This window comes from Crocodylus siamensis, chromosome 1 (genome assembly GCF_052110815.1).
Source record: "Crocodylus siamensis isolate JL-2025a chromosome 1, ASM5211081v1, whole genome shotgun sequence".
Taxonomy (NCBI): domain Eukaryota; kingdom Metazoa; phylum Chordata; order Crocodylia; family Crocodylidae; genus Crocodylus; species Crocodylus siamensis.
In genome coordinates, this window is record NC_143395.1 from 239,588,689 (window position 1) to 239,615,939 (window position 27,251).

Genomic DNA, 27,251 nt, shown 5'->3' on the forward strand with positions numbered 1-27,251 from the left:
CATTCTAATTGCAAATAAAACCTTATTTGTAACAATTGAAATGTACTTATCTCTTTCTTTTTAGGGTTTTGTGAGTGAAAAACATGAGTCAAATAAGGTCATAGCTTTTGAGAGGGCAAATCTCATTTTTATATTCAACTTCCATCCGTCCAAAAGCTATGTTGACTACAGATTGGGTGTGGAAACTGCAGGAAAATATCCTTTTCTTTTATTACTATACCTCAGTGAAATTTTATCTTTTAATAGACTTGAATACAAATGCAAATTAAAAGGTAAGAATACATTTTTATTTATGCAAAATAAACTAACTTTCTATGTTGATGATCACTTTAAAAAGATGCAGCTAGAAACATGAATTTTAAAGACAGCAGACATACTGTCATTCCAGTTTCCTTTTTTAAGGAACAGTTACTTGCATCAACATTATGAAAATGTCCAGGTATGTAAACTGAGGCTATATACAGATATTCAGTTTCTATTGAGAGAATCACCACTCTCCCAGTAGAAACCAAAACCATACAGATACTCCAGCTTTTCTTTCCAGAGCAAAAATGGCTGCTGTGGGGCAAAGTAACCCAACTGCAGCCAGAGAGAAATCTCTCCCTGCAGTTTGACCCCAGAGAATGAATGCCTGTACACTTTCCCATGGTTTAACTCCTTCTGGGGCAAGGAGTGGAGCTGGGAGAAAAGGTTTCTATGCCTTTCTGAGACCCATGAGCAGAGCCCATGAAGCAGTATTGCTCTCGCTTCAGAGTTCCCAACCAGGGTCACCCTTGTATCAGGAATGTGCAAGGAGCAGTGTTGCAGATTTGAACATCTATACCATTCCCTTTTCCAGAAACTTTGTCCAGTGGTGGAAATTTCCTTCTGTTAGAAATGAACATATATATGTGGCCTGAGCTGTTAGAGGTGAGGGACTTCCTTAGGTCACTACTCATGTTCAACCGTGGCCTTTAAACTTAGGATAAGTTAACTGATTTCCCTATGCTTTAATTATCCAGCTGGGTAAAATAATTCTATTTCTGGATTAACTGTCTTAAAAAAAAACCACTTTGAGACTTGAAGATGGAAGAGTAGAAAATCTTAATAAAACTCTTCTAGTCACAGGAAAGCCAAATAGGAGCTTCACTTGACTGGCAAAATTGCTATATACCCCTGGACTCCAAGCCAAAAGAGTATTCAGTTCGGTTGAGTAATTTTACTTATGGATTATCTGTCACATAACTGTAAATCAAAATTAAATACTAATCAGTAGTTTGCTTATTCATGCCCTTCTTTTAAACCCTGCTGTTTGTATTCCTGTTTATGTTTCCATTAAAAAAAAAGTTGTTAGACTTCTCTGAATTATCCAGTCACTATTCTTTAGATTCATGTTACTGTCTTTAAGGTAGACCTTAAGTGTTGGAGGCTTCAAATAATAAAGGAAGAGTGGACAAAATCCTGGTCATACCTAGTTTACTCTTCTTTTCAGCATCTACTCCCTGCCACTGTGACAAAAGATACTGGGCAAGATAGATCTGTGGTGTGACCCAGTAAATGGCAGTTCTTATGTCCAGTTTAAATACCCCCTTTTCTGCATATTCACAAGCTCTGGTTTGATAACTGCTGTATTTCAGTCTGTTCGCTTCATTCCTACCTTTCCATTTTTGTGTTCAATGACAAGACACTTTTTATAACTGATACTTAGAAAGGAACTCTGTGCCCATTAATGCTTAACTCCTACCCCTCACTTGGTTATGAGGTGTTACTAGGTACTTGTGCTACTTTCCTGGATTCCTTTGGCTGAAAACAGCATTTTTGAACATTTAATCTTTCACTGTACTGATATATAATGGAATGAATTCTGTTTTGTTTTTCACTATTGACAGTATCTTTTTTTACTTAAGACCTCAATATTTTTCAAGCATTTAAAAAAGATTTCATGCATACATTTGAAGTATTAGAAGCTTCTTTCTTATTATAAATAAGACATGGATTTGTACTTATGAAAAGTGGGATATATATGGCCTGATTTCAGGGTGCTGGATAGTGCCACTTGCAAAGCAAATTCCACAGCTTTCATTCAGTGGTTTTAATTTGCAAGTCAAGGTCCAGGTGGGTTTCAATAAATTGGTCCATTGCTAGTTTGCCCTGGGCATCCATGCAGGTTCAGAAATGTATCTTGGCTGAAAAGCTAATTTGATTTTTTTTTTTTTTTTTTTTTTAAATGCAAGAAAAATATTCATGGAAAAAATTGTTTGAGTTATTCACCCATTGGTACCTGCTATTTTGTGGGCCTTTTAAATGTATTATGACTTAGTTGGAATCATATTAGGATTTATTAAAATAAGCATAGCTCTAGCATGTTTAAAACAAATAATTTGCTACAAAGACAAGAACAGAAATTATTTATTTGCTTTACTGTTTTCTTTGGTGTGATGTTTATTTTAATGTGTATGGCCCCTCCCTAGCTTTGAAACGTGTATAGGGATAGTTCAAGTGTGGGAATAAATAGACCCCAGAGAAAGGCAGGCTGTCATTAAGGTTCTATATTTAATGTTTTTGTACCATAGCCAAGTACCTAGTGTAGTTTATGAAATGTAAGGCTTTTTTTTTTTTTTTTGAAAAAGGAATTCTAATGCATTTGTTTTTATGAAACATGCTATTTTGTATCTGCTGTTCATGTAAAAAAGTGATTTTTCAGATTCATTCTCTATTCTGGCCTCCTCTGCAAAGAATTCAGGGAGTTAAATGCTGTTTCCAGGGTTATTTGTCTACAAAATGCAGTGTGTCCCTTAATTCCCATGGTCAGGAGGCCTGCTTTCAGGAGTTTAATTACCAGTAGATCAGGAATTGCCTCTCTCCTACAGTATTGTTTAAGATTTTGGGGACAGTGAGCTTCTGTTATGTCTCTCTTCTGCTGCTGCTCTTCTTAATTCCTCAACCCCTCCATTCACTGCCACCCTTCAAAACTCCCTTTCACCCATCTTCCTTACTCTGCATCTTAAGACAGTCTAAAGCCCCTGACACATGTTACACTTAAGACATGATTAACTGGTTCATCACGTCTTAAGTAGAGGATCTAGTGACACATTAATTTAGTTAATAGTGTGATAAAACTAGGAATAAGTGATAAAGTTATTACACTCCTGTGCACTCCAGAGGCTGGGAGCGCTAGTCAGTTGATCAGGGCTCCCAGCCCAGAGAAGCACGGTGAGCTCTTCTGGCTGTAAGCCCTGATCAGCTGATGGAGCTCCCAGTCATGGGAATGCAGGTTGTGCCCCACTCCCTTTCCCCAATCCAAGCAAATGTGTGACCTTGTGGCTGGGAGCCCTTGCAGTGATTGGAGCTTGTACTCTCATGGCTGGGAGTTCTGTCAGCTGATTGGACCTTTCAGTCACATGAGTGCACGGTGTGCCCCTGCTGCTGGGAGTTCCAATCAATTGATGGAGTTCCCAGCCATGGAAGTAAAGATTGCCAGTGCAAGGGAGCCCAGGATCCTGGTAAGATCTCATGTTCAATCTCACAACTGCACCTCCTATGCATATATATCATGGCAGGAAGAGCAGTTGTTGGGAGCATGCATCAGATCCCATCTTGACTTCTTTTAAACATTTGTCAGTGGCCTAAGAAATAGAAACGATTCCAGAAAATGTTCCAGCACATGATAAGCTATAGTCAGCTTGATCTACGGCTGCTTAGCCTTGATTCTATGAGTCTGGTGAGGACCGGACCTTCCAGTAATTATGAAGGGAGGCAAAAGGAGATCGAGTACTACCTATAGGATACTAACATATAGTTGGCTCACAAAACAGGCTTAACAATGTACAGGTTTCAAAAGCCAAAGTGTCTTTCCCAGCCATTTCCAAGGTAGACAAAGCAAAGAGCTTTCTTTCACAAGGGTGTAACTAAAAAAAAAAATGTGGTGCAGGTCTTGGAGCCTCATTTGTCACAACCTGCTTCCCAAGGGACTCTGTTCTGATATAATGTCCTCATAGCTAATGATCTGAATAACCACTAAGAACTTGTCTTTGAAAAAAAATGTTGCTCACTGCAGGCCTATCACAGATGTTTTGTGTGTCCACACTATAATGAAACCATTCCAAAACATCACTAATTGAGACCTGTTCCACAATTGTCTGAAGTGTGCTGGCTCCAAGACCAGGGCATGAGAATGAGAACCCAGTGCAGCATGCCTTGCAATGGGTGAGTAGGTGGGGAAGTGTGCTTGCACCCATGCTTTTGGAGTACCAGGACATGGTGAACTATGGCTGAGGGCATTTTAACTGTTTTCCTTTCCCTTCTCTCCTAAGCATGAATTCAGTAAACCTCAATAGTCTAAAGTCAAGCAGAGTTTGCAGTGTGCTTTTCTGATTTGTGCTGGGGGGAGGAGGTGAGGGGGAGTGCTTGGACCCACCATTTTGATTCCCACAGACTGGACTTAGAGCTGAGGTCAAGTAGGGTGTGAGGAGACAGCTGGTTGTTAGAAAGATAGCTTTTATTGAACAAGTAGTACAAGTAGACTCATTGATTAAAAAATGCCAACAAAAGGGGGGAAAGGGGCAGTAGAGTTTGGCTACATAGCAGAGGGGCCAGTTGCAGCAGTGTGGGTAGGAGCTGTGGAATGTGAGATTTTTCCAGGTGTGCTTTTGAACCATTCTGCACACAACTTTAAACCAGTTTAAAAGGCCTGTGGGTGAACCAAAGAGCTCCATGCATGTTTTACCACACTGTAATTTAGAGCACTTTTTATAGCACTATAAGTTATAACACTCTTAAACATGGCAGTAGTGCAGTATTTGGAGGGTGATGGAACCCCTCAGACGCTCTGCACTTAACAAATTAGGAGACAGGGTGGGCTCCGTAACCACCTGGGGCTTCTCCACTGGTCAGCAATTTGACGAATGTATAGAAGCTATTTAAAGCACTGTAGGTTGCTAAAGTGCTGTAAAATACAGCTCTTCACATTTTAATAACACATTTAACAAGGGTTAATTTAATGCATGTTGTCCCTTTTAAAAGTATTGTAAAACCATGCATTTCTGTTAAGTCATGGCAATAAAGTGTTTTAAATAGCAAAAGAAGTAACTTACATACACACCCTGTATGTCTGTTTTCTTCAGGTTTAAACAGCATGTAGACCATTGTGTTTGTTGTGTACGTCGATGCCCACAGTGGCTCCTCTGTATTGCACTGTGTTACTCTGTGGCTTCTTATGTGGTTGCTATGTCCAGGTCCCTGAAGAGAAGAGAGATAATGTAGGTCTTGTGCACATCTAAATGGTGTGTTTCATTCTTTCTGGGAAAAGTCTTAGTGAAATGACATAAGAGAACACGGGCAGATTGAGTGTGCCTTCAGAAAAAGCAACCGAAAGACAAAGGTGCTGCTTTCTCCCCTTCTCAAATCAAAGGTTGTATACAGACATTCAGTTTCTACCAAGAGAGTTGCTTTTCTTCTGATAGAAGGCAGAAGTGTACAAAAATGGCCATTCAGGGAGGGAAGATAACTTGGAACAACCAGGGTTAAGTAGCTCCTGGGACAGTTTTTTTCTTGAGAGACTAAATGTCTGCACTTTCTCCAGGATTCATGCCCCCTGGGGAGTAGTGTGAGAAGTTTTGCCATTTGGTTCCCTCTGCTTGGCTGCCAGGCACCAGGAACCGATCATCAGGGAGCAGTGCATCCTGCTGCCTGCTTCTTATGCCAGAGTTCTCAGTGTGAAAAGCAGGCTGGGGCTTTGCCCCACTGTTTCCTCTGCTCAGCTCCCAGACAGCAGAACTTGAGTGCAGGGAGTAGCACTGTACCCTGCCAGCTTCCCTTTGCCTCTGCTCAGCTGAGCAATAGGGCTGTGTGAAGCTTTGGGTGCTGATTTGATTCAGAGGAGATTCAGGGAGCTTTGATGATTCGGACAGTCCCCAGCAGCTGCAGCAGGGAACTGGAGCTGGAGTCGGAGCTGGTAAGTAGGGGGCAAGGGAGGGGGGAGGGGACCATGGGGGGACCCCTGCCAGCCCCCATCCCCTGCCTGCTCCCCCAACCCCCCCCAGCTGCATCGCCTGCCCCAGCTCCCAGTGCTTTAAAAAAAAGGCCCTGACTCACCAGCTGCTGCTGGTGGGGGGGGATCGCTGCTGCCCCCTACTGCCCCACGCTGCATGGGGGGCTCTTCCATGAGCCCTCAATGCTCCCCCCCCAAGCTGTTCTGTTTGCCCCAGCTCCAGCCCTTTAAGGGGGGAAAAAAACAAGATAAGCTTCTGCAGTGGCCTTGGGGCTTTAAGGGGATCATGGGAGAGCCCCCCCCCCCATGTGGTATGGGGCAGTGGGGATCCCCCCACTGCCAGGCAGGAATGGTGAGTGTAGGGGTTTGGAGGGTTTTGGTTTTTTTCTTAATGGGTCAGAGCCATAGCGGGTGGTGCTGCCATGGCGGGGGACTGGAATAGTGGGGGGGGTTGGAGGGCTTGTGCAGAGCCCCCCTCACAGTGGGGGGCAAGGGGGATTGCTCTCCTGCCCAGCAGCACCCGGTGAGTCCGGGGAGGGGATGGGGTTCAAAGTGCTGGAGGTGGGGCGGGCTGCACAGTCATTGCTGGGGCTGGGAGAGCAGGCAGGGGATGGGCCTGGGTGATTTGGAGATTTGGCTGAATCTATTTGGGACAGTGATTTGAATCAGTCGCTGTCCCCCAAATCAGCCGAATCTGAAGTGAATGCCAGCCGCTTCACACAGGCCTATTGAGCAGTTGGGGGTGAAGGGAAGCCAGCTAGTGGGGACCTGGATTCAGGGAGGCTTTCTTTGGCAGAGTGGGACATGCCCCCTGTTTCTCACAGGGAGTCATAAGGGGGAGTTGCCCCTCAACTCCTGGCACTGGCAAGTCTCCTGCCTGCTCCTTCACCAGGGAAGGCACAGTGGACTGTGCCTCGCCACTCCCTTCTCCTCTTGGACTGTCCCGAGACAGTTGACGAGCAGCGACCGCTGCTCGCTCCTTCTTCCTCAAGCTACATACTGCCCTGATTAGAATGGGGACTGGAGGGCTTTGCCTCCATGTTCCCTCCACCCTGCTACCAGAGACCAGGAGCGGAATAAAGGAGGCTGTTCTCCCACCCTGTTCCCTAGTAACCAATCTGCAGGAGCGAGGAGTCTTTCCATGGGAGGAGTGCAGCAGGCACCACTCCCTTTGCCTTCTCCAGACTGGGATCATCCCTGTCTCAGGAAGGCATGTAGAACAGGGGAGAGGGGGCAGCTACAGACTGACCATCTCTACTCTGCTTCACCCAAAAAGCCTTTTATGCTGGGAAGAATTTATCAGGAATTTCCCTGCAGTAGAAATGAACATCTGTGCCCAGCCAAAATTGCCAAAGGAGAATGTTTTTTAATATCCCATAGGAAAGCCCTGATCTCAGAGGCCTTAACATTTAAATCCTAGTGTCTCAGGATCTCTGCTGAAAGTTCCTTGTGACTAAATAGGTTATGCCACCCTAAGGCATAAATTTGTGAGGCAGAATCTCCAATTTCAGGAAACCTTAGCTTAATCAACCTTGGTAATAGACTATAGGTAATATAATTAATGAAATATATCAATATGAATTCTATTGATATAGTATATAGGAATGTTCCTTAAAACTGATCTCCCATTATATATATTCATACCTTATCATTTGCAAGAGAGAGGCAACAGTGGGTATATTAAACCCTTAAAATGCCAGTTGGAACTACCAACGGTGGTAAAGATGAGTTAGTGTTAGCAAAGGAAGAAACATTTTCCAAAATTTCCTTAATGTAGAGAGTGCTGTGAAATCTGGTTGGGCATTTAAACTGAAGACTTAAGATTTTTTTTTTCCCCAGTTGTCAGACATAGATATGAAGTACTCCACCAGGCCAAGTCAGTCGATGGGAATCCCTTACTTTTACTTCATGTAGCCAGAAACTGTATTATTTACATGCTTTGATTCATTTTAGGTGCATTAAAAACCATTAAGATTGTTCATTAAGATTTTTAAACCATTAATCAGCAAAACAGCCGACTTGGACAGTACTTCAGATCAGTTTATAGGCAAAAAACATGCAAAAATGAGCTTATTTTCTCCTTTTTCTGTTTCAACTGAATCCTGTATTCTAGCATTTGTACCGCAGATATTATGCAGGAACATCCTAATACCAATTTAAATGGAAAGTTTTGCATGTTAACAGCTTACATACTATAACCTTCTTATCCTAACCTACTTCTTTTCCTGCTCCATCATTACCCAGAATGCTGATTTTTAGATTTCTTTTTTTCATAATCTCTTTGTAATATTGAATATCTTTCTATGTAATTTTTTTCTCTGCAATTAGAGACATTCTGCATTCAGTTCTGTTGAAAAGCATCCTACCTGTGGCAATATAAGAAAATATAGCTGGTTTCTATAACCCAGATAGGCTTGGTTTTTATCTAACAATGTTATGGCTTCATTAAAAAATTCTTCAGTTACATTAAAAGTTCTACTTGGCACTCCTCATTTTCTTTCTGGAGTTTTAACATGAGCTACAGGAATTCTAAAATGTAACAGTGGGCTTTTATATTACCAGTCTCAAAAAAGAGCCAAGAATGGAATAAATTTGAAAAGTTAAATGTTGTCACACATGTTCTTCCAGAACAAGACTGAAGCTGTACTGGTGGGATGTTTTAAGAAGTATATGCTAGCTATCCCTGTATGTTGGCTTTGTGGTCTTGGCCAGTGGTCAGCCCATCTGTTTTCATATGCACCCATGTACCTATTAAGGCTAGGAACAAAAATTACACACAAACTGATAAGTGATCAGAAACTGGTTCAAATCTGTAACCCAGCATAAGTTCAGTGATTACAAACTGCTTTCAAAATGGCCGAAACCAGTTTCAGATAAATGTAGATAGATATAGTGTCAGACTTAACTGATTTAGGGTAAATTGATTTATTGAAATTCTTTCCCAGATCCCCTCCAGATTCAAGTTAATTCACAGTCCCCCAGCATCCCAAAATACTTTACACCTCCCCCTCAAACCTCCCCTCGCAGGGTGGTTGGGTTAGTCTTGGCCTAAGCAACCTGCTCTAGCTAAGCAGGGAGGCGTCCTGTAGTGTCCCCTGACTTCTGGCCTAGGTTGCTTCAGGCATGTGGCTGCATTTCCAGAATCACAAGTGAATGTCTGTTCACTTGCTTATCGGTTCAATCTACACATCTTAGAGTAACCTGTGAAGTTTGAATCAATTGAACCTCGTGCTTTTTGACCGTCCCTACTTAGCCGATATGGGTTTATGTAATTGCCCCTTTTTTAAAATTTATATGATGGATTTGAAGATGTAGGCCAGGCTCCTGCAGTAAGATTTCCATTAGCATTGAGATCTGCCTTTTCAGAGACCACTGAAGGATTAGAACCCTCATGTTATCCCTGTTTTTGTCACTAGACTATGTAATGTTATTACAATGTGCAATGTGAATCTTTACTAGCTCAGCTCTACCTAAATAAGTATTTTAAGTGTAATGTGTTCATGTTCCTTGTGTCTCTGTGTTCATTTACTGTTGAAGCCATGTATAAAAATAATAATAAAAATAATGTTTCAAGAAGAAATAGTTCCTCATGGCAAAAAGCATCAGCATATTAAAAAGGGTAAATTAACACTAAAGTCTAGTACATTTTTTGTGGACATGGATTTAGGGTGAAGTCAAAGGTAAAGATAGGCAAATAGCTAAATGTGACCTGAGTTTTTTAGAATATTGTCATTAAAATACTGCAATATGTATTGTAAAAAATGTAAATTCAGACTCCATGACATTTGCAACCTGCACCTAGAGCGTCTAATGAGCAAATAAGGTCACTTGAATGAGTCACTGGAGTGTGATTGCCAAAGGCAAAGATGTTGCTTTGTAGCTTCTTGGTTTTCAGACTGCTTTGAAGTGCAGTTATGTAACTGTCCCTGCCTATTAGAATTCATGCTTTATACAGCAAATGAAGACAAAGAACTTAATTTAGGATCAGCCAAATGCCAATTTCCATCAAGGTAGTTTATATATTAAGCTCAATATCTGTGAGTAAGTAATACAGCATAGTACTATTGGAATGCATCTTGAAAAACTGATTTGAGTGAGGGGGAACTATGACTTTAAAGCAGCATGAATTTGTGTGATATTGGAGAGGCATATTCTTTTTCTTATTTCTATTTCATACGCTAAATGAGGGGAGAAAATGTTTCTATGCTGATATTGGTAAATTATTTAATGAATTATGCTGTTTCAGAAGTTTTTAATGAGAGGCAGGCAGTTTGGACTAACAAAGTCTTCCTGTCTAATTTTGCTTCAGGTTGGAGATGGATGGATAATCCAGTGTCTAGGTCAGTCTTTCCTAGCTATGACATTGCATTTAGACTTTTAAACATTAGCAGGGAAATCCTTTCATAATTATCCACAGTTGCAATATTGTCAGATTCTTTCTGTGACTTACTGGTTATGGCAAATCAGTGCCCCAAGCTTTATTTGTAATAAAGAGCCTGAGATTTAACCTAGTTTCGTCTACACAACCAAAGAGAAGTTTTGCACCTTCTAAGTTTTCTTCAATTACTGTAATTTCAAATTGATTTAATATTTATTCAGAGAACAGAGATAGTGGCTAATGTCACCTTTGCAAATGGTTTTTACGTGTGAAATTATTTTTTGTAGGTGCTTATTGGTTTATCCAGAAGTTCCCACAGATAACTCATGTAATAATCCAGGGCAAGGGGCTGTGGTGATTAACAGATATTCTTGATACTGTACTGCTGACATTATTTTCTGTAAATGTGAAGTCTGGAATATGTGAAAATCCAGAAAAAGAAATAATCCAGAAGTGCAAGGACGTAAACAAAATAGTTGTCCTTTGTAACACAGACTAGAATAATGCTTAACTAATGCTCACTATTATGTTTTTCTAGGAAAAAATGATCATACAAATGTAGATTATTTTTTGTTTTATTTTGTTAAGGTTTTAGTTAACTTGCAAACAAAATGTAAGATGGATTCCAACCAAAAATATTCCTTGAACCCAAGCTGTTCTTTGCTAACTCTTTTAATTAATGAGTCAATATGTGACTATTTTTAAATGTACAAATTGCATATTTAGGCACAGGAAATGTAAATGGACGAAAATATATGCTGATGTGTGCCTTAGAGACCTGTTTTGGTCACGTTTTCTGTTTCTCACTTCATACTTTTTCTGTTACTCAATGTGTACTTATTCTACTTAACACTCCACTTTATGCCAAGACAGGAAAGCCTGGATATGTAAATAAATGTTTACAGTGTACCTTTTACCATTTTCTTCTCTGGATAGTTATTTAATGTATGCGATATGTGTATTTAAATATTGTGTTTTGTAACATTTCACCATTTGCTAGTGATTGATGGTCTTGAAAGTTTTAATTGAAGCATGGCATGCACATCTGTCAATTTTATTATTGCCCTGTGTGCTTCCTAATTTTGAATTGCAGCAGAACTATGGAAATAAAATAAAAAGCTGTTTTTGTTTGTCAGCTTTCAAAATATAATAGTACAAGATATCTTGGTGTTTTGATAGGGTTTTTTAATCTACATTATATGAAGGTTGCCCTTTATTGATCCGTATACTTTTACTTTATGCATTTTTTTACTTAGTTTGATTCTCTGATGTGTGAATTTTAAAAATAATTAACTGGGTTAATAAAATTTGACACAGGTTATTCTACTCTGCTTTACTAATTTATCTGTCTGATATGTAAGAATCCAACTATTTCAATCCTGATGGTTAAAATGTAGGCTGCTGGTTGTAGGTGGCGTTGCTAGGATGAGGCTAACAATACGTGATACGGTAAGACTAGAAAACTGATATTTAATTTTCAATCAGAACAGACAAATATTTTCTAATGACTAAGTACAGGATTTTCAGAAGTGCTTATGGGATTTAGGCACTTCTCACATTCATACTTCTCCTTAACCTACTAAGGAAGTTTGTCTTTCTTTTCCTACTTCTGCTGTCCTACTCCCTTTACTAAGTATACATAATACAGATTGACCTGATTTGGTGAATATTGCTGCATTTTAGAAACATACACTTTTAATTTTACGTTACTGTTAAATTTATTTGTGCTAATTGTATAGTCAAAGTGTGTGTTGTTTGACTGATGACTGATATTAGACATAATTTTAATACATTTTGTGGTTAATTTTGTAAAGGTCTTTACCTTTTCCACTTTGCATTCCATTTAGTCTTGTATCTAGAATGTTTGTCTGCCAGGTAAGGTAGGACTGAAAAATCCAATAAAGGTTTTGATGGGAGGCTGTTTGCTGATTCATGGGTGTTTAAAGGCATCCAGAGTCTTCAAAACCAGTAACAAAACCCTGTTTGTCCTGTTAGATTAAAGCAAGGATATTAGTTCTTAGAACCTTTTCAGTTTTGAAGACATGAACATTGTCAGATTAATTGCCAAGTGTGGGCTTCTTGGAAAGAATGTTAATCTAGTAACTTCAGTTTTATGTGGAGTTTTTTTCAGTATGCTCTGATCTGAACCAAGCACAGCATATTCTGTTGCTTGTTTTAGAAACATTTACCAGGAGGATAGAACATTTAGGAAATATTTTAAATGCCTTCTTAAAAAATAGCTTTAAAAAAAAAAAGAAAAAAGAAACTAGTTCCCACAAAAAATATATTTTGGTCCATAATAGTTCAAAATAAAATGAAGAATCTGAATACTTATCTTCATAGCATAATATCTTCAAACGTTGTAATTCCAATATTCTGTTATATATCAGCACTGATTTTTCTAAGGTTGCTTTATAGACAAGTTTGTTTTTTTTTCCAGAAAGAAACACCTGTTTCTTTTCTGGACTGATTTATTTAATTCTTTCTGTTAATGAAGTACCATTCTAATGTTCTACTTGCACTTCTCCCTGTGATAGAAGCATTAGCTTCTAATAAACTCCCTGTATCATTTGTAGACAGAAAAGTTTAATCTATATTAGAAAATGTTCTGTTCTTAAACAAAAAAAAAAGATTTAAGATGACCTCCTTCTAAATAAATAAATTACTATCCTCCTGGAACTTGTTAAAAATCCCCAAACTTCAGACTGGCTCAGGATGGTTGGGGAAAAGCTTTATATACTGTATTTACTCAACTATAGAATGACCCTGATTATGAAACAACTCTCCCCAATAATTAGATTTTGTGTGTGTGTGTGTGTGTGTGTGTATATATATATGGAAAAATTATATATTTGTTAGAATTTTGCAAGTATAGAATCTAATTATTGGAGGTTTTCCTTGAATTTGTCTTTCTCTCACTGTTACAACAGAGAAACTAAATCTTGAGGGTGAGGTAGCCCATTTGCCTTCTGCCTGCCCCTGACTTCTACCCCTGGCAGCCCTTTATTGTTAGACCTTGCTTTCCCTGCGCACATGGAAGTAAGGAGCAAAGTTGAAAAAAACTGACATTAAAATAAACATAGGTACAGTAATTGACACATAGTATCATTAAATTAGTGCGTTAAAAATTGACACACACTACTTTTTTTTAAACTGGTTCAAGTTTTAGTACTGTATTCCTTAAACACACTTTTAAGCAGCACTTTTATACCTACTGATATATAGTACAAACTTTTTTTGCAAAAAAAAAATATAGATAGCACGCACATATCTCCATACCCCACTGCCCTTCTCAGAGGGTCTAGTCCTGAAAAAGTCTATGCCAGACCCCTCTCTACCAGATGAGGTGTGCCATTTCTTTTCTGTCATCGTCTTCTATCTTCCCCTAGTACATTTCACTTGGTCTCATTTTAATACAGTCCTTGACCATGGGGCCTGAGTGTCTGTTTATGAGCAGGTTCTTGGCTTTCCACAGTGCATACCTGAAGTAGGATATGAACTGGTTGAAGTGAGCTGTTGGGGTCCCTTGCTGTCTGGTCAGGTAGAGAACTGCTTCCCTGGTCATGTTTCTGAAACCTGTCACCAACAGGAGGAGTGAACAGACTTTTTTCCAATCCTGGGACTGCCTATATGTCAGAGAGAAGAGGTGGTTGATCATTTCTGCCTGCCAGTAGCGTGTCTGGCTCAGGCAGTTCAATGGACCTTTCTGCCCTGTGCTGTTTTTCCATGCCTGCACATGGAGTGCCTGGTGGGCTGCCTGTCAGTTCAGGTCTGTGTGTTTCTTCTACAGGTCCTCACAAAAGATTTGCTCCTACATGGTCTGGCAGTTGTCACCAGGTAGTTAGTCTGCAAGCAATATGGTGTCTCTTGCCCTGACCACCTCCTGTATCTTGCGTTGGTTTACCAGAGTCGCTAGGGTAACAGCGTGCAGCTTGTAGTTCTCTCAAAAGTGCTTCAGGATCTCATAAAACCATGGGGAGTCCATGGTCTATAGGCTCATGTTGGCCACTGTGTGCATTTGCCACTGTTGCAGTAACTGCCCTGAAAAATGCTTAAGAAAGCTGGCTGTTTTAGATTCTACCGCTGTTGCCAATTTGCACACCTGGCTCATGTATTTGGCCCAAAGGAAGAGAAGGACATCTAGCATTCCTCTGCTTCTGGACCATTTCACTTTGTACAGCTTGGTCTTTGACACTTTTTCTCATGTGGAGTTCCAAAAGAAAACGCACATGGCTCTTTGGATTCTGAGACTGACTTGTTCTAAGTGAGGTGGAGGAAAGACTAGGACAGCATTGATTAGTAGCAGCATCAGCAGGAGCACTGCCTTCATCAACACCACCTAACCCCACCTCCCTCCCCCCTACCCCCCCATTGACAGGCAGCATGTTTTGCCATAGCCCTATTATCTGTCTGGTTTTGGCCTCCATGCCATTTGCCCCATCAGCTCTGGGTCAGACTCCACTGTGAGGATCTTTACCCCCTCCCACAGGAGGCAAATCCCCAGGGGACACAGGTCCTCAAGCTTACCCAGGACTAGGTAGGTGCTTTTGCTCATATTGAGCTTGGTCCTGCAGCTCTTCCATATACCTGGATGCACTTTCCACTGATTCTTTGTCCCTGCTTATGATGTTCAGGTCATCCATGTACACAAGGAATTTCATCTCTTCCCCATTTCTCCTGAGGATCTTCACTGATTCAGGGGTCCTGTCTGAGGAGTTGTGCTAGTGGTTCCATTGTATAAATAAAGAAGATCAGGGAGAGTGTGCAGCCCTGCCTGACACCCAATTCTACCACACTCAGAGCTGTCAAGGACCTGTTCAACAGGACCCTGCTGTTCACATTGGTGTACAGTGCCTTTATCCAGATCACAAAGGTTGTGGGGACTCGCATCCTTTCCAGAGTCTCAAGTAGTAAGTGGTGAGATACTGGGTCATGGGCCTTCTCCAAGTTGAGGTTCAGTGTGGCAACATTCTGTTCCCTCTCCTATTAGTACTGTAGTGTATCACACAGCTGCATCAGGTACCGTGGATCTTTCACCCTGGCACTGCTGGTCGTGGCACTGTCATGCCTGGTCCTCATGGATCACTGCACCTATAACAGACTTAAAACAGTTGGCCAAGACTTAATACAAGCTATGCCTCCTTCCACCCAAGATATTAGTTAAAAGTCAAAAGGCTCAGTATTTACCACCACTGAGCTGGACCCCAGCAGTCAACAGCATTTCAAGCTATGGTGGCCCCTATAGCTCAACACTGCTGTGTGTGTGTGTGTGTTCCAGATACTCCCTTCTCTACTCCACCACTGCCCCATAGGATCCATGTGCTAATTAACCTTTCATTCATGCCTGGGTGTTCTTGTGATGAGTTCTGGGATCTTTCAAAAATGTATATGCAGATAAGGCAAAGGGCAGTCTGGTCTGGTTCCACCTCATGGAGGGTGAGGCCACACTAATTATATGCAACAGGCTAAAGAGGGGCACCAGAGGGATTCTGGGTGAACTGTTTGGGGCCTCATTTGGTGATGTTTACCAGGCATTTAAGGCTGGTGAAGAAACGGAAATCATTGGATATGGGAAAGAAACCTACAGCTCAGCTGTGAGAGTGAAGAGGAAGTCAAAAGGTATGCAGTGTAGTTGCTCATCATTCAGCCGGTGCAAAGCAGCAAGTATTTACTTCAGATTCAGCTGATTTGGAGAGACAGTGATTTGATTCAGAGATTCGAATCTCTATCCCAACTTGATTCGGCCAAATTGGATCTAAAGATTCAGCACCGCTTCTGAGATTCGGCCATAGACTAAACAGGCAGCAGTCCTCGCCACGCTGGATGCAGCTGCCTCCAGCTAGTAAGTCTGTTGTGATGGGCGGAAGGGGGAGGGAATGGGTGTGGGGGAGGGAGGGATTGGGGCTGGGGCAAGCTGCCCAGCTGGGGAGGGGGTGGGGGGGTGGGATGCGAGTGCAGCAGCAGTGGGAGCGGGGGCTTTGCTTGCCCTGCTTCCGCTTCCCCCTTCTGCCCAGTGAGTCATGCCTGCATCATGCTCACCCCCGAGCTGGGCAAGCAGCAGCAGAACAGAGTCCCTACTCCCACTGCTGCCATGCCCTCATCCTGTGTCCCCCTACACTGGCTGGACAAGTGGCAGCATTGCCCACATCCCATGTCGTTCCCCGCCCCCCCCCCCCCGCTGACTAGGCAAGCAGTGGCAGTGCCCGCCCCCTCCTGCCCTGGCTGGGCAAGTGGCGGGCTATGCTGTGCTGCCACTTGCCCAGCTGGGGGCGGGGGGAGCACAGGATACAGGTGGGGCAGTGGTGGAAGTAGGGGCTTTGCCCTTCTGTTGCTTGCCCAGCCAGAGCAGGGGGACAGGTGTGACGCAGGTGTGTCTCACTCCAGGTGGAAGGAGGCAAGCGGCAGCAGGGCAGAGCCCCCTGCTCCCGCCGCCGCTGCACCTGCATCCTGCTCACCCCCCCACTTCTTCCCAAGTCCCACACCCCACTACCCTGGCTAGGCTGCTTGTCCCAGCCCCAATCCCTCCTTGCCCCATGGCTCTTCCCTCCCCCTTTCACCCACCACAACAGACTTACCAGCTGGAGGCAGCTATGTCCAGCCTGATGGGGACTACTGCCTGTTTAGTCTATGGCTGAATCTCTGAAGCGGCACCAAATCTTTTCAAAATCAATTCAGAGGCTTCTGATTCGATTTGGACCTTTTAATTGGTCTCCTGATCTGATTCAGCTTCAGAGATTCGCCACAGGATCGGGCTGAACCTCCTCCAAATCAAATTGGCTACCAAAGCTTTGCACAGTCCTACTCGTCATGACTTGAAAAAGTTGGAGCTGAAGGGGCCTGTGCTTAATGAGCACTACCATATAACTTATTAAGATGGGATCCACTAACCTATGCTTGTGGTAGGTTTCCATCAGCATGTAGGTCCATTATTGGTCGTGTTTTATAGTCGTACTGAGTGTTGGCTGCATTTAATCAACTGCATAGTTTGTTTCCATTATCAAGCCCATGCTGCTTTTGGCAGCAGTTTAATGATGCACAATGTATTAAATCAGTTTTCCTTGAACATGAATATAAAATGAGGGCCTTTTTTTCCCTGTGCTGATTAGAGGGGAACTTCATCTTGTATTTAAGTAAATATGGTAGCTTGTTCAGTGATATCTCAACATATCCTAATAACAAGGGGTGAAGACAGATGTGTGGGGGGAGGGGGAGGGGGACTTACTTTATCAGAATAGGCAGCTGCTAGTTCAATCCAGCTCTGCAGTGTCTGTATAGATCAGGTACTAAAGCAGGACTTTTTGGTGCTTTTAGTTAAAGCTGATTCAATCAGCTACTAGATAAAAGGGTGAAAAAAGCCCCACTGAAGCACCCAATCTATACATATGTTGGGTGAGCTGGGTTCAGCTAACACAACGTTTCTTTCAGGCATGCATGGTGTTTGGCACGAGGGTGTGTGGAGTTTAAAGTAAAGCACCGGGTTGGTGGTGCTGGTTGTTGTTTTTTTGTTTCTTTTTCCTGAACATCTATAAACAGCCAAGGAATTATCACATTACTGAACACATATATAAAAAAGAAATGGGAGCATTGCAGAACTCTGTGATACAGGAACACGTGAATCATTTTCTAGATTGGACCTATATGCAATTTAAAATTATAATTTGTGATGTCATGTTATCTAAGACTTTTAGAGATGTCGCCACATAATTAGGTGTATGCGATTATTTTTTGTGGCTTACTAATTAAAGTAATAATAAATGGTGGAATATTTAATAGAATAGAATGACAATGGTTGCCTAAGAAGGACTAACATTGACATGGGTAGATTTCTAAAGATGCCTACATGGAGGGAAAAAAACAATATGGACACATGAAGGAGTTTGAGTACCAAAATGTTATGCATATGATGGAAGCCAAAGGACACTGGGAAAAGGTTGATAAGGAAGAAATAACTTAGATTAATTTCACTGACTCAAACTGTCATTAAGTAGATAAATGATCATACTAAGTAAGTGAGGACAAATTTTGACCAGTCATCAATGCATAATAAGTTAGGGGGGTAGAAAAATAGTTACATTATCTTAAGATAATGATAATGTGACCTAACCCTGCCATGTTTCTTATAAAGAGAAAATATGTTTTCCTATCTCTTATCCTTCCTGTCTCTTCCTTTCTCAACCTCAGGAGACTAGATGACTAGAAAGGTACCATTATATCTTTCAGGGAAATTTCCACTCTGTGTACTCTACATAAAAGCCAATGACACGATGAATTGACATTTGATAGGACCAAGAACAAGTTTCAAGGCATCCAAGGAGAAACAAAAAGTGATTAAAGTGACCTTTTAAAAGTTTTACCACTGCAAAACAAAAATGAAGTAGAAAACAGGCTAACAAGTAGCAGTAAATTAAAAGTGCATCATAGAAGAAGGCCTTGGATTGATTTTTATTTTTATCTAATTATGTTGCCATGGCAGTAATTTTTAGGAGTTCACCTGATCCCTGAGCTGTTTAAGGGATTAAAGCTCTTTTCTGTCCACATGTTTCTCTCTCAAGAGAATACATGCTCCTATGTCATTAGGTGCTGCACTTACCCCAATCTTAAAATTAAGTCCTATTTTATTTAATGGTAGCAGTGTCTTCTCAGAATTGTTACTGCAACACGTTGGCTCTATTCTACTCATGATCTCACAACAGAGTACCCTCTCCCTGCTGTAATTTGCTGCAACACAGTCTGAGGCGCTCTGTTTCTATAAGGCAGAAATGGCCCATCCAGGATGCTCTGCATGCTAAGCAGGGTGAAGCAACTGCAGGTTGCTGGGTCAGCAGTGCAATGAAATTGATCAGCAGGTACCTGTGGGCAGCCCAGGCAGTCAGCTGACTGGAAGGGGGCAGGGCCTTTAGAAGATACAAGCCTGAGGCTTGGGCTACCAGGCTAGTCTGTCCCTGGTTGCCACAGGCTGAAGAGCTCCCAGCAGCAGGTCTCCTTGAGGGACTGTGATGCTGCACATTGATCCCCAGTGAGACTAGTGGAGCTTGCTAGGATATAGCCCAGGGCTGGGAGGCTAACCTAGGTCTCTTAAGAGAGAAAGTTTTTCCTCTGAAAGGGGCATAGGGCTGCTTCTGCTATTGTTGTTTGTTATAGCCTAGGGGCTTATGTTTATGTTACAGTTTACACCGTAGGTTTGGGTTGAGACTATAGGATATATGATATACGGAGGTCCAATTAGTGTCTGGGGGGCATGTGATCACCTTGACCCTTGCCCAGGGCAGGCTCAAGTGACTATTGAGTCTGGAGGACCAAAGTGCAAAGCCACATGGGCCATATAGTGCCTGAGAGGGGTGCAAGCCTCCAGGGGCCTGGTGCCCAAAAGGGCCAAATGAGGGCTAGTGCCTCAAAGCCAGGTTCAGTACAGTGGTCACAGGCTAGAAGACCTAGCCAAAAGAAAAGGGGCAGAGGCCAAGGAGCCCAAAGCCCTGACGGGACATCATCACTACAGTGTAATACCTGCAAGGCTTGAGGCATTGTGTAGGGGAGGATTGGAGCCATGTAATTAGTCCCCAAGGTTTTTGGGTGCCTTGAAGGGCACAGTCAACCAGAAGCCCAGTGAGGGGCCTGGGACTAGCAGAGCCAGTAGGGTACCAGGGCACCCCACTTGGGGTCCAGTAGGACTGGGGCCACACAAAGGCCAGTGGACAGTCTCCCCATTATTATTATTTTTCCATCAAGGCATGGCTAGAGATGAGGGAAGGTGCTCTAGAGGTGGAATGAGTGGGGTACAGTTTCGGAGCCACCAGCTTCATCATAGCAACCCCTGGGACCCTGACATGCTACTCTCACAAATTAGCAGCAGGGAATTAAAAAAAAAAATGCTATTAGCTAGGCTTTTCAAGGCTTTTAAATGTGTGGCCAGTTGGGATTACATATGGAATGGAAGGGAGTGGGAAAGAGAGGGAGACAGAATTTTATCCATTCTTTTAAGCTGTTGCATTTGGTTTTAAATACCTGAATAGAAAATGCTCTATTTTCGCAAAGAAGCCAAAGGTAATAGCTATTTTGTAAACTGTAACTAAAATTTCTGATTTGTATACCATTGAAATTTAAACTGCAATGGTGCGTTAAACTAGTTCCCTATATTTCCTAGTTTTTCTTTTAATGACACTATCAGGCTGATCCTCAACTACAGCTCACATTACACTTTTTCATTTCAGTTTTGCACTGTTATGGAAAAGATGGCTAAGGATGCATGCCGGAAGCAGATGCTTTATTCCTGAAAGTCCTTGATCTGATTCTTGCAGATTACTCTCTCAGGACATTGTTTTTACATCATCTTTAGTCTTAGTGTATTTCCACATCTTGCCTTTTCCTTCTTTTAATTCTTCACTGTTTGGTCTGGAAAACTGTAATGACAACAACAAGATGCTTAGGCTATGTGTTGGGTGACATAGAAATGAAGAACATATGACCAGGAGCCCAAAGTGTAGTTCTTTAGTGCAAGGGAGCTTCACTATGGTTTGATCCAAGTTCCTGCCCTTTGTTGTTCTTTTGCTAGGTTGCCTTTATCCATCCAATCTCCTCAATCATGACTATACAGGGAGTAATTGGAGTACTGGGCTCCAGCATACAGAGCAGGTGACCTGTGTAGGCTTCACAAACCAGTTCTGCTACTCCATCTAGGAACTGGCTGGAGAAGGTTTTGTCCTTAAAAGCATAGTGAAGATAGTTACAGTAGCCAAGCTGAAGAAAATGGGATATTTCCAAATGAACAAGAAACTTGCCATTTAAAAATGCCTTGCCTAGTGGGGCAATTTTATTTGTAATATAGAAGAACCAAGTTACTTTATTTGAATATATTTAATTTGTGATGGATATTTCTGAGAGTCAGACCAGACAGTATAGAAAGAAATGTTCCCTTTATGAATACTTGATAAACCATGGGTTACATCATTTTACAGCAGGTCAATGCAAGTTCTGAACTACTCTGCCTATAAAAGAGCTTTTAATTATGCTGGACCATAACCTACATAAATAGTACTGGGATTCTTTTTCTGTGGTAGAAGTTGAGGAGCAAAATACAAATTATGATTTTATATGATTTGCATTTACTTAGTGGTGTTTTATGTGTCATTAAACATGCATAAGACTAAATTAAAACTTTGCATTAAAGTATGTATTTCAAAACATCATAAAAGCATAGTAATTCAGTAATTAATGTGGTAGATAATGACAGCCTTTCCATTTCAAGCTCTCGATATACAAGAGTTCGTTGGTTTTGCAACTCCTTTCCATTGTACTTGTTTTAAGAAATTTATAGTCAAGGCATCAAGCTGAACAGAAACCAGGCTTTATTTCTTAGTCAGGATGCAGGTTAGTATTCCCAGTGCTTTGTAGCTGAAACAAAAGAAGCTTCACTGTAAAAGAAAATGCTTCTATTATGTACTTAATTAAAACACGTAGTTGTCATTTCAAGCTTTAACGAAGGCAGCATTCACAAACTTGGATGTTCATCCAGCTCATCAGAGCTTCAGTTTTTTCTCTCTGAAGTCCAAATTGGAATGAGCATCAGGGTGCTTAGTAAGGAAATACATCTTTGATACAAAAATCAATAACTTTCTAGTGTTTTTTAACATATATGACCATTTTATTTAGGATCTTGTTTACTGTAGATGTGCCAAATAATGTGTTAAGGGATGAAAAGCATTGGGAATTTATACTTCCCATAGCTAAGGAGCACTGCTGGACATTTTTATATCCTGAATTAAGAAAAAAAGGTTAATTGTTTTAAAACAAACATGGCCATAAAGTTTACAGTTGATGTAAATAATTTTACGGGAATCATTAGAGATGTCAGACATTTCAGCAACATTGATAAATTATTAAATTTAATGTATACTGTAGATCATAGAAGCAAAGAGTGAAATGCTTGAGGGAGACATTCCCCTGCTACATTCATAAAATATACAGTGGCAAAGCAGCCGATGCTAGGCTTGGAAAGGTACCAGAGAGAGTAACTACAAGTTGTAGTTTATGGTTCTTTCTGTGGTACATGACAATAAACAAGGGGGAATTTAGACATATTTATAAAATAAAGGGGCATATAGGGTTGTGAAAGTGTGCAGCTATAACTTAAAACCTTGTGGATCGAAGCTTCCAGTAAAGCTCAATTTAGCTGACATTCCAGTGAGAGAGATTTTTGTTAGGGCATGCTATGATAGCCTGGGTTCTGTTTGTCCTTTGGGCTAGGGACAAACATTACACATAAACCGGTTTAAGTGATCAGAAACTGGTCTAAACCTGTAGTAGCACCTGTAGTAAGTTCAATGTACATAAACCAGTTTCAGAATGCCTGAAACTAGTTTAAGATAAACCTGGTTGAATGTGTATCAGGCTTAACTGATTTGAGTCAAACTAGTTGATTTGGGTCAAACCAACCCCTTCCTGGTTTAAGTTCAGCCAGAGCCCCCAGCATCCCAGATGCTTTGCAGCCCTGGGCTGGGCTATGCTATTGCTCCAGAGAACAGAGCTGGCCCTGCCCCTCTTTTCCCTAGCCACAGCTGTGGCTGAGACTGCAGGCACGGCAGTGTCTGCCTGGCTTCCCTCTGCCCCATCCCCTCTCACCCCTCCCTCCCTTCAGTCTCCTACAGTGTGGACCCTAGGCATGTGGTATGCTAGCTAATGCTGAGAGGTGTGTATGCGTCTCCAAATTCACTGGGACAGGACAAAGGAAGACAGAACAGTGTCTGCTTAGGGCTTTCTAGATCTAATCAACAGGTCAGCTGGTAATGTCCTCCCATCCCTTCCCTGGGAAAAGCTGTTTAAGAGGGGCTTGAACTAATGAGAGGCTTTTGTTTTCTGGATGGGCTTATAACACAGTGTTTATCAGCCCCCTGATAAACAGTGGGGAGGGAACCATCAGAGGCCCAATAACAGTGTTATCACCCCCCTGCTGTCTGCCTCACCTGTTGGGTTTGCAGATGGTATGGAGAAGCAGGGAGAGGGAGATTGAAAAGCTCAGTATCATCAGTAGATGCATGCACTTCACACACCCCCTTTGCTGGCAACACTCTTGCCCCTTGAGTAGCAAGCAGGGAAAAGCCTGAGATGGTACAGGCAGGGTGGGGGCTTACACCCCTTCCTAATCAGAGTGTCCTGCCAGGCCTGAATTGCTGCAGCCATTTCTGGGAGTGGCTGCAACAATCAGCCGGTGCTTGCAGTTGGGGTGGGGGCCACTGGCACTCCCTCCTGCCCTCTCTGCCCATCGCCTAAGCTGCAAGCGTGGCCAGTCAGGGGGTTCACTGGCACTCTCATGGGGTGCACATGCAACCCCTATGTATCACCACTTCTGCAAAGAATGAATCAATTCAGGCTTACACATTTTGAATGTCTGTCCCTAGCCTTGATGGTTAACTCTTGAGAAACCACAAGGTGGCCGTTCTGCTTTGCCTACCATTCCAAAGCATCCTAGTTTCCCCCCAAAAAACAGTATTAATAAAACCTTCTTGGCCTTCTATACATCCTTTCCTCAAGTATTATGTCATTATTCCATCCCCACTGTATTTGTATGCATAAAGTTTCTGAAATATTTTGAAGTAACATTTAACTGTCTGATCTGCATTTGTGTAATGTCAATCTCTAAACAATTTATTTTGTTACTAGAGACTTCAATCAGGAGGATTCTAAGTTTCAGGAAAGTTCTTAAGTTTCATCAGCTGATTATAAAGAGAGTGGCATAAAAAGATATAAATGATAGCAATTCTCCTAAAATCAGAATCATTAGACATTCAGCAGGTCCTTTATCAAAAAGCTGTCAAAAAGCTGAACAAACACAGATGCCACAGAGCAGTTTAAGAGTTGTTGAATAAAAGAACACAGCTTCACTCTGCTCTAATCCTATTAGTACTGGCCTTTATCAAACAAGATTTTCTTTGCTTCAGAATTTAAGGGAGTAGATTATAGAAGACTGTTTCAGATTTTGTTTCCTCCTCTTCATTTTGTGACAAAAGAAAATTAAAGGTGAGGTTGAAAGTTTGTGAAAGACTTCAGATATGCTTCTGTTGGGGAGCGGGGGAGGGGGCAGAATGTTAAAGTATGTTGCTGGTATCCAAAAACCAAACTGTACAAAGAAGGAAATTCAAGAGTAGTGATACTTAAATGGAATCCAAGTATGTGAAGGTATAAAAATATACAGTGTAATCAGTCATCTAAACAACTTTAATTTTTCTCATTGGTGATGCTATGTAATAATAACATAAAGCAACCAGCTATACTAGTTTCCTAAAGGTTGTATCCCAGCATCCTAGGACTCCCTGAAATGAGGTTTCATTACAGATTTTGAATATCCTGCTATGTCAACTGAGATGATGCAGCAAATGTTGCCTGCTGCTATAGAAACATAATTATCCTGTCTTCAGGTCAGGAAGTAGCCTCTGTCCAACCCCTGGCCAGTTAATTAGCTTTTCCCCTTAGCAGATGTGAACAATGCTATATTGCTTAGTTGTGGTGTGGTGGCACATGGAAGGTTGCCTGTGCCTAATTGGCAGGTTAGCCCATCCATACCGTCTCACTATAATGGGAACTAAATAACCAGAACTAAAAATAGTGTCTATATAGTGTCTCACTATATAACCAGAACTAAAAATGGTGTCAGTTACTCTGAATCTGAAGGTGCACAGCATGCTCCCTTTGATCACTTCAGCCACACCATTACATCAGGTAAATGTGTGCTGTCTTGCATTAGGATAACTAAATTAACTTCTATTGATTTTGTTTTTCCTTGCTACTCTTAGTAAGAATTGCAGGTACAGATTTCAATTGTTTTCTTTCAACTGGATGACCTTTTATTTTATGCAAAAATAAAAATAAAATTAGCAGAAAGTAGGGCAGGGTTGCACCTTAGAGAGTAACTGGTTCAGAGGGAGATTAACTTTTTATAGGAAATAGCCTACTTCATCAGATGCTATAAATGTCAGCTATCCACCTGTGAATGCTCGTGCCTTCCTGATCAATTTAGTCTCTACAGGTATAGGCATATGTACATTTGGAGCTGGTTCAGAAGAGCACCAGCTGTTATGTTCTAATCGTTATGTATGGACAAGCAGAAAACAATACCAATGTAACAAAACCATTCCACTTTTAACAGCACCTGATCCAGTTTTAAAGATGGACAAATTTTGCTAAATTTGTATTATTCCCAGCTTGTCAACATGAAGAAAATAAAATATAATAGCTGCAGCTCCTTTGAAACAACTCCAAATGGACATATGTCCATATCCTAAGGTACACCCTGCCCTATACCTACCTGACTTCAAACTAAGAACACTAACCACATCTCTGCACAAAGAAGGGAAAGCAAATGCATTTGCCTGTCAGATGCTGTAAAATGCCTTCATATAATATTCCTTCCTTCAGTTTCTCTCTCAAATATTACACCTTACTAATAACTTATTTTCTTATTTGAGTAAATATGATCATATTACTGATGTTGTTTGGTTGGATTTGGTTGTTGGGTGGGAAGAGAAATTATTGTTTATATTGTTAAGTGAAAACTTAGAAAAAGCAATGCTTTATTGCTTTTTGTCTCAGCTAAATACCCAAATAGATTTCCATATTAGGCCTCAGGAAAAACTTGTAATAATCACTTTTTACCAAATCTGTTCATCATTTTTCATTATTATCAGATTATCCCATCTGATCAGACTCTCTCTTATTTTATACCTACAATAGCTTGGTAACAAACTTTCCTTTCTGGGTACAAACTGTGAACATCTGGGGTATGACCAAATATCTTTTCCCACTCCATCCAAATTTCTGTTCTGAGAACAGTTTTTACACCCATTTAGAAATGGACTAATTTGGTTTGAAATGACTTCTAGTATTTTTGTGAATTTAACAAAAATCTGTAATCATTCCTTAATAAATATTTCAAGTATAAAATTGTCCTGGATTCTGATGCACCAGAATACGGAGGCCATCAAAGACTGGATCACGGCACAGAATACTTTACTGAACAGTATCCACATAATTATCAACCTAATTCACTTTTGGTAAGTAAGATTTTTCTTTCTAGTGCAGTAAAAGCTCTGTTATCTAGCATCCATGGGGAATGGAGGGTGCCAGTTAATCAAATATGACAATTATCTGAGAGTTATACTTAGCCATAGTTGCAGTATGGGTGAGATATTCAGCAGTGAAGTCGTGATGCAGCCCAAGCACAACGCGATCACAATGGCGGATGTTTACAAATGAAACTTGCCGCTAACAACACCTCTCAGCAGCATCTTGAAGCTTCCATAAACAACAGATCTATGAGAAGCGCACAGCAAGATGTATTGCCGTCTATGACAGATGCCAGTTAATAGAGCATTCCAGATAGTAAAGTGCTGGATAACACAACTTTTACTGTAGATAACTAACTTTTAAAGTCATATAACATTCAAAGTAATTTTGAAGTATTTGTCATTGGCTGAAAAGAACTCGAGATGTGTTTCAGTATGTACTTGGAATGTTTTTCAAAAATGCCCTTTGCATGAAGACACCAACTGAAATTAAAGGTTATTGGTGATGATCTGATTGGTTTTATGACTTGAATGCAAATATTTTTTTTTTTTACATTTTTAAGTTGCATGCACCATCATAAGACAAACTTATGATGCTATAAAGATTATTTGCAGAGAAACATGCATGAAACCATTTTATCATGCATTTGACTTGTGCCACAATTAATATTATCATTCATTTGCTTCATTTTCATTTTCTTAATAACCTGCATGTTTGTGTTAACACTGTAGAAGCTACTGTGTACACATAGTTTCATCCTTCCCCTCATTTTTTCCGAGCAAATCCATAAACACTGGAATATAGAAAATTATGTATTTACAAGAAGTTTCTCTCTCCTTATCTTGCAAAGAC

General features: G+C 41.1%; 1 protein-coding gene across 2 annotated transcripts in view; it reads left to right on the forward strand.

The window, feature by feature from the left end:
- GBE1 (1,4-alpha-glucan branching enzyme 1) overlaps window positions 1-27,251 on the forward strand; it is a 313,525-nt gene that overhangs the window by 269,315 nt on the left and 16,959 nt on the right. For both annotated transcript variants that reach the window (XM_090059712.1, XM_090059722.1), the window contains exons 14-15: window positions 65-193; window positions 26,267-26,386. In XM_090059712.1, coding sequence (XP_089915838.1) covers window positions 65-193; window positions 26,267-26,386 — 249 coding nt within the window. The remainder of the gene's footprint in view (window positions 1-64; window positions 194-26,266; window positions 26,387-27,251) is intronic.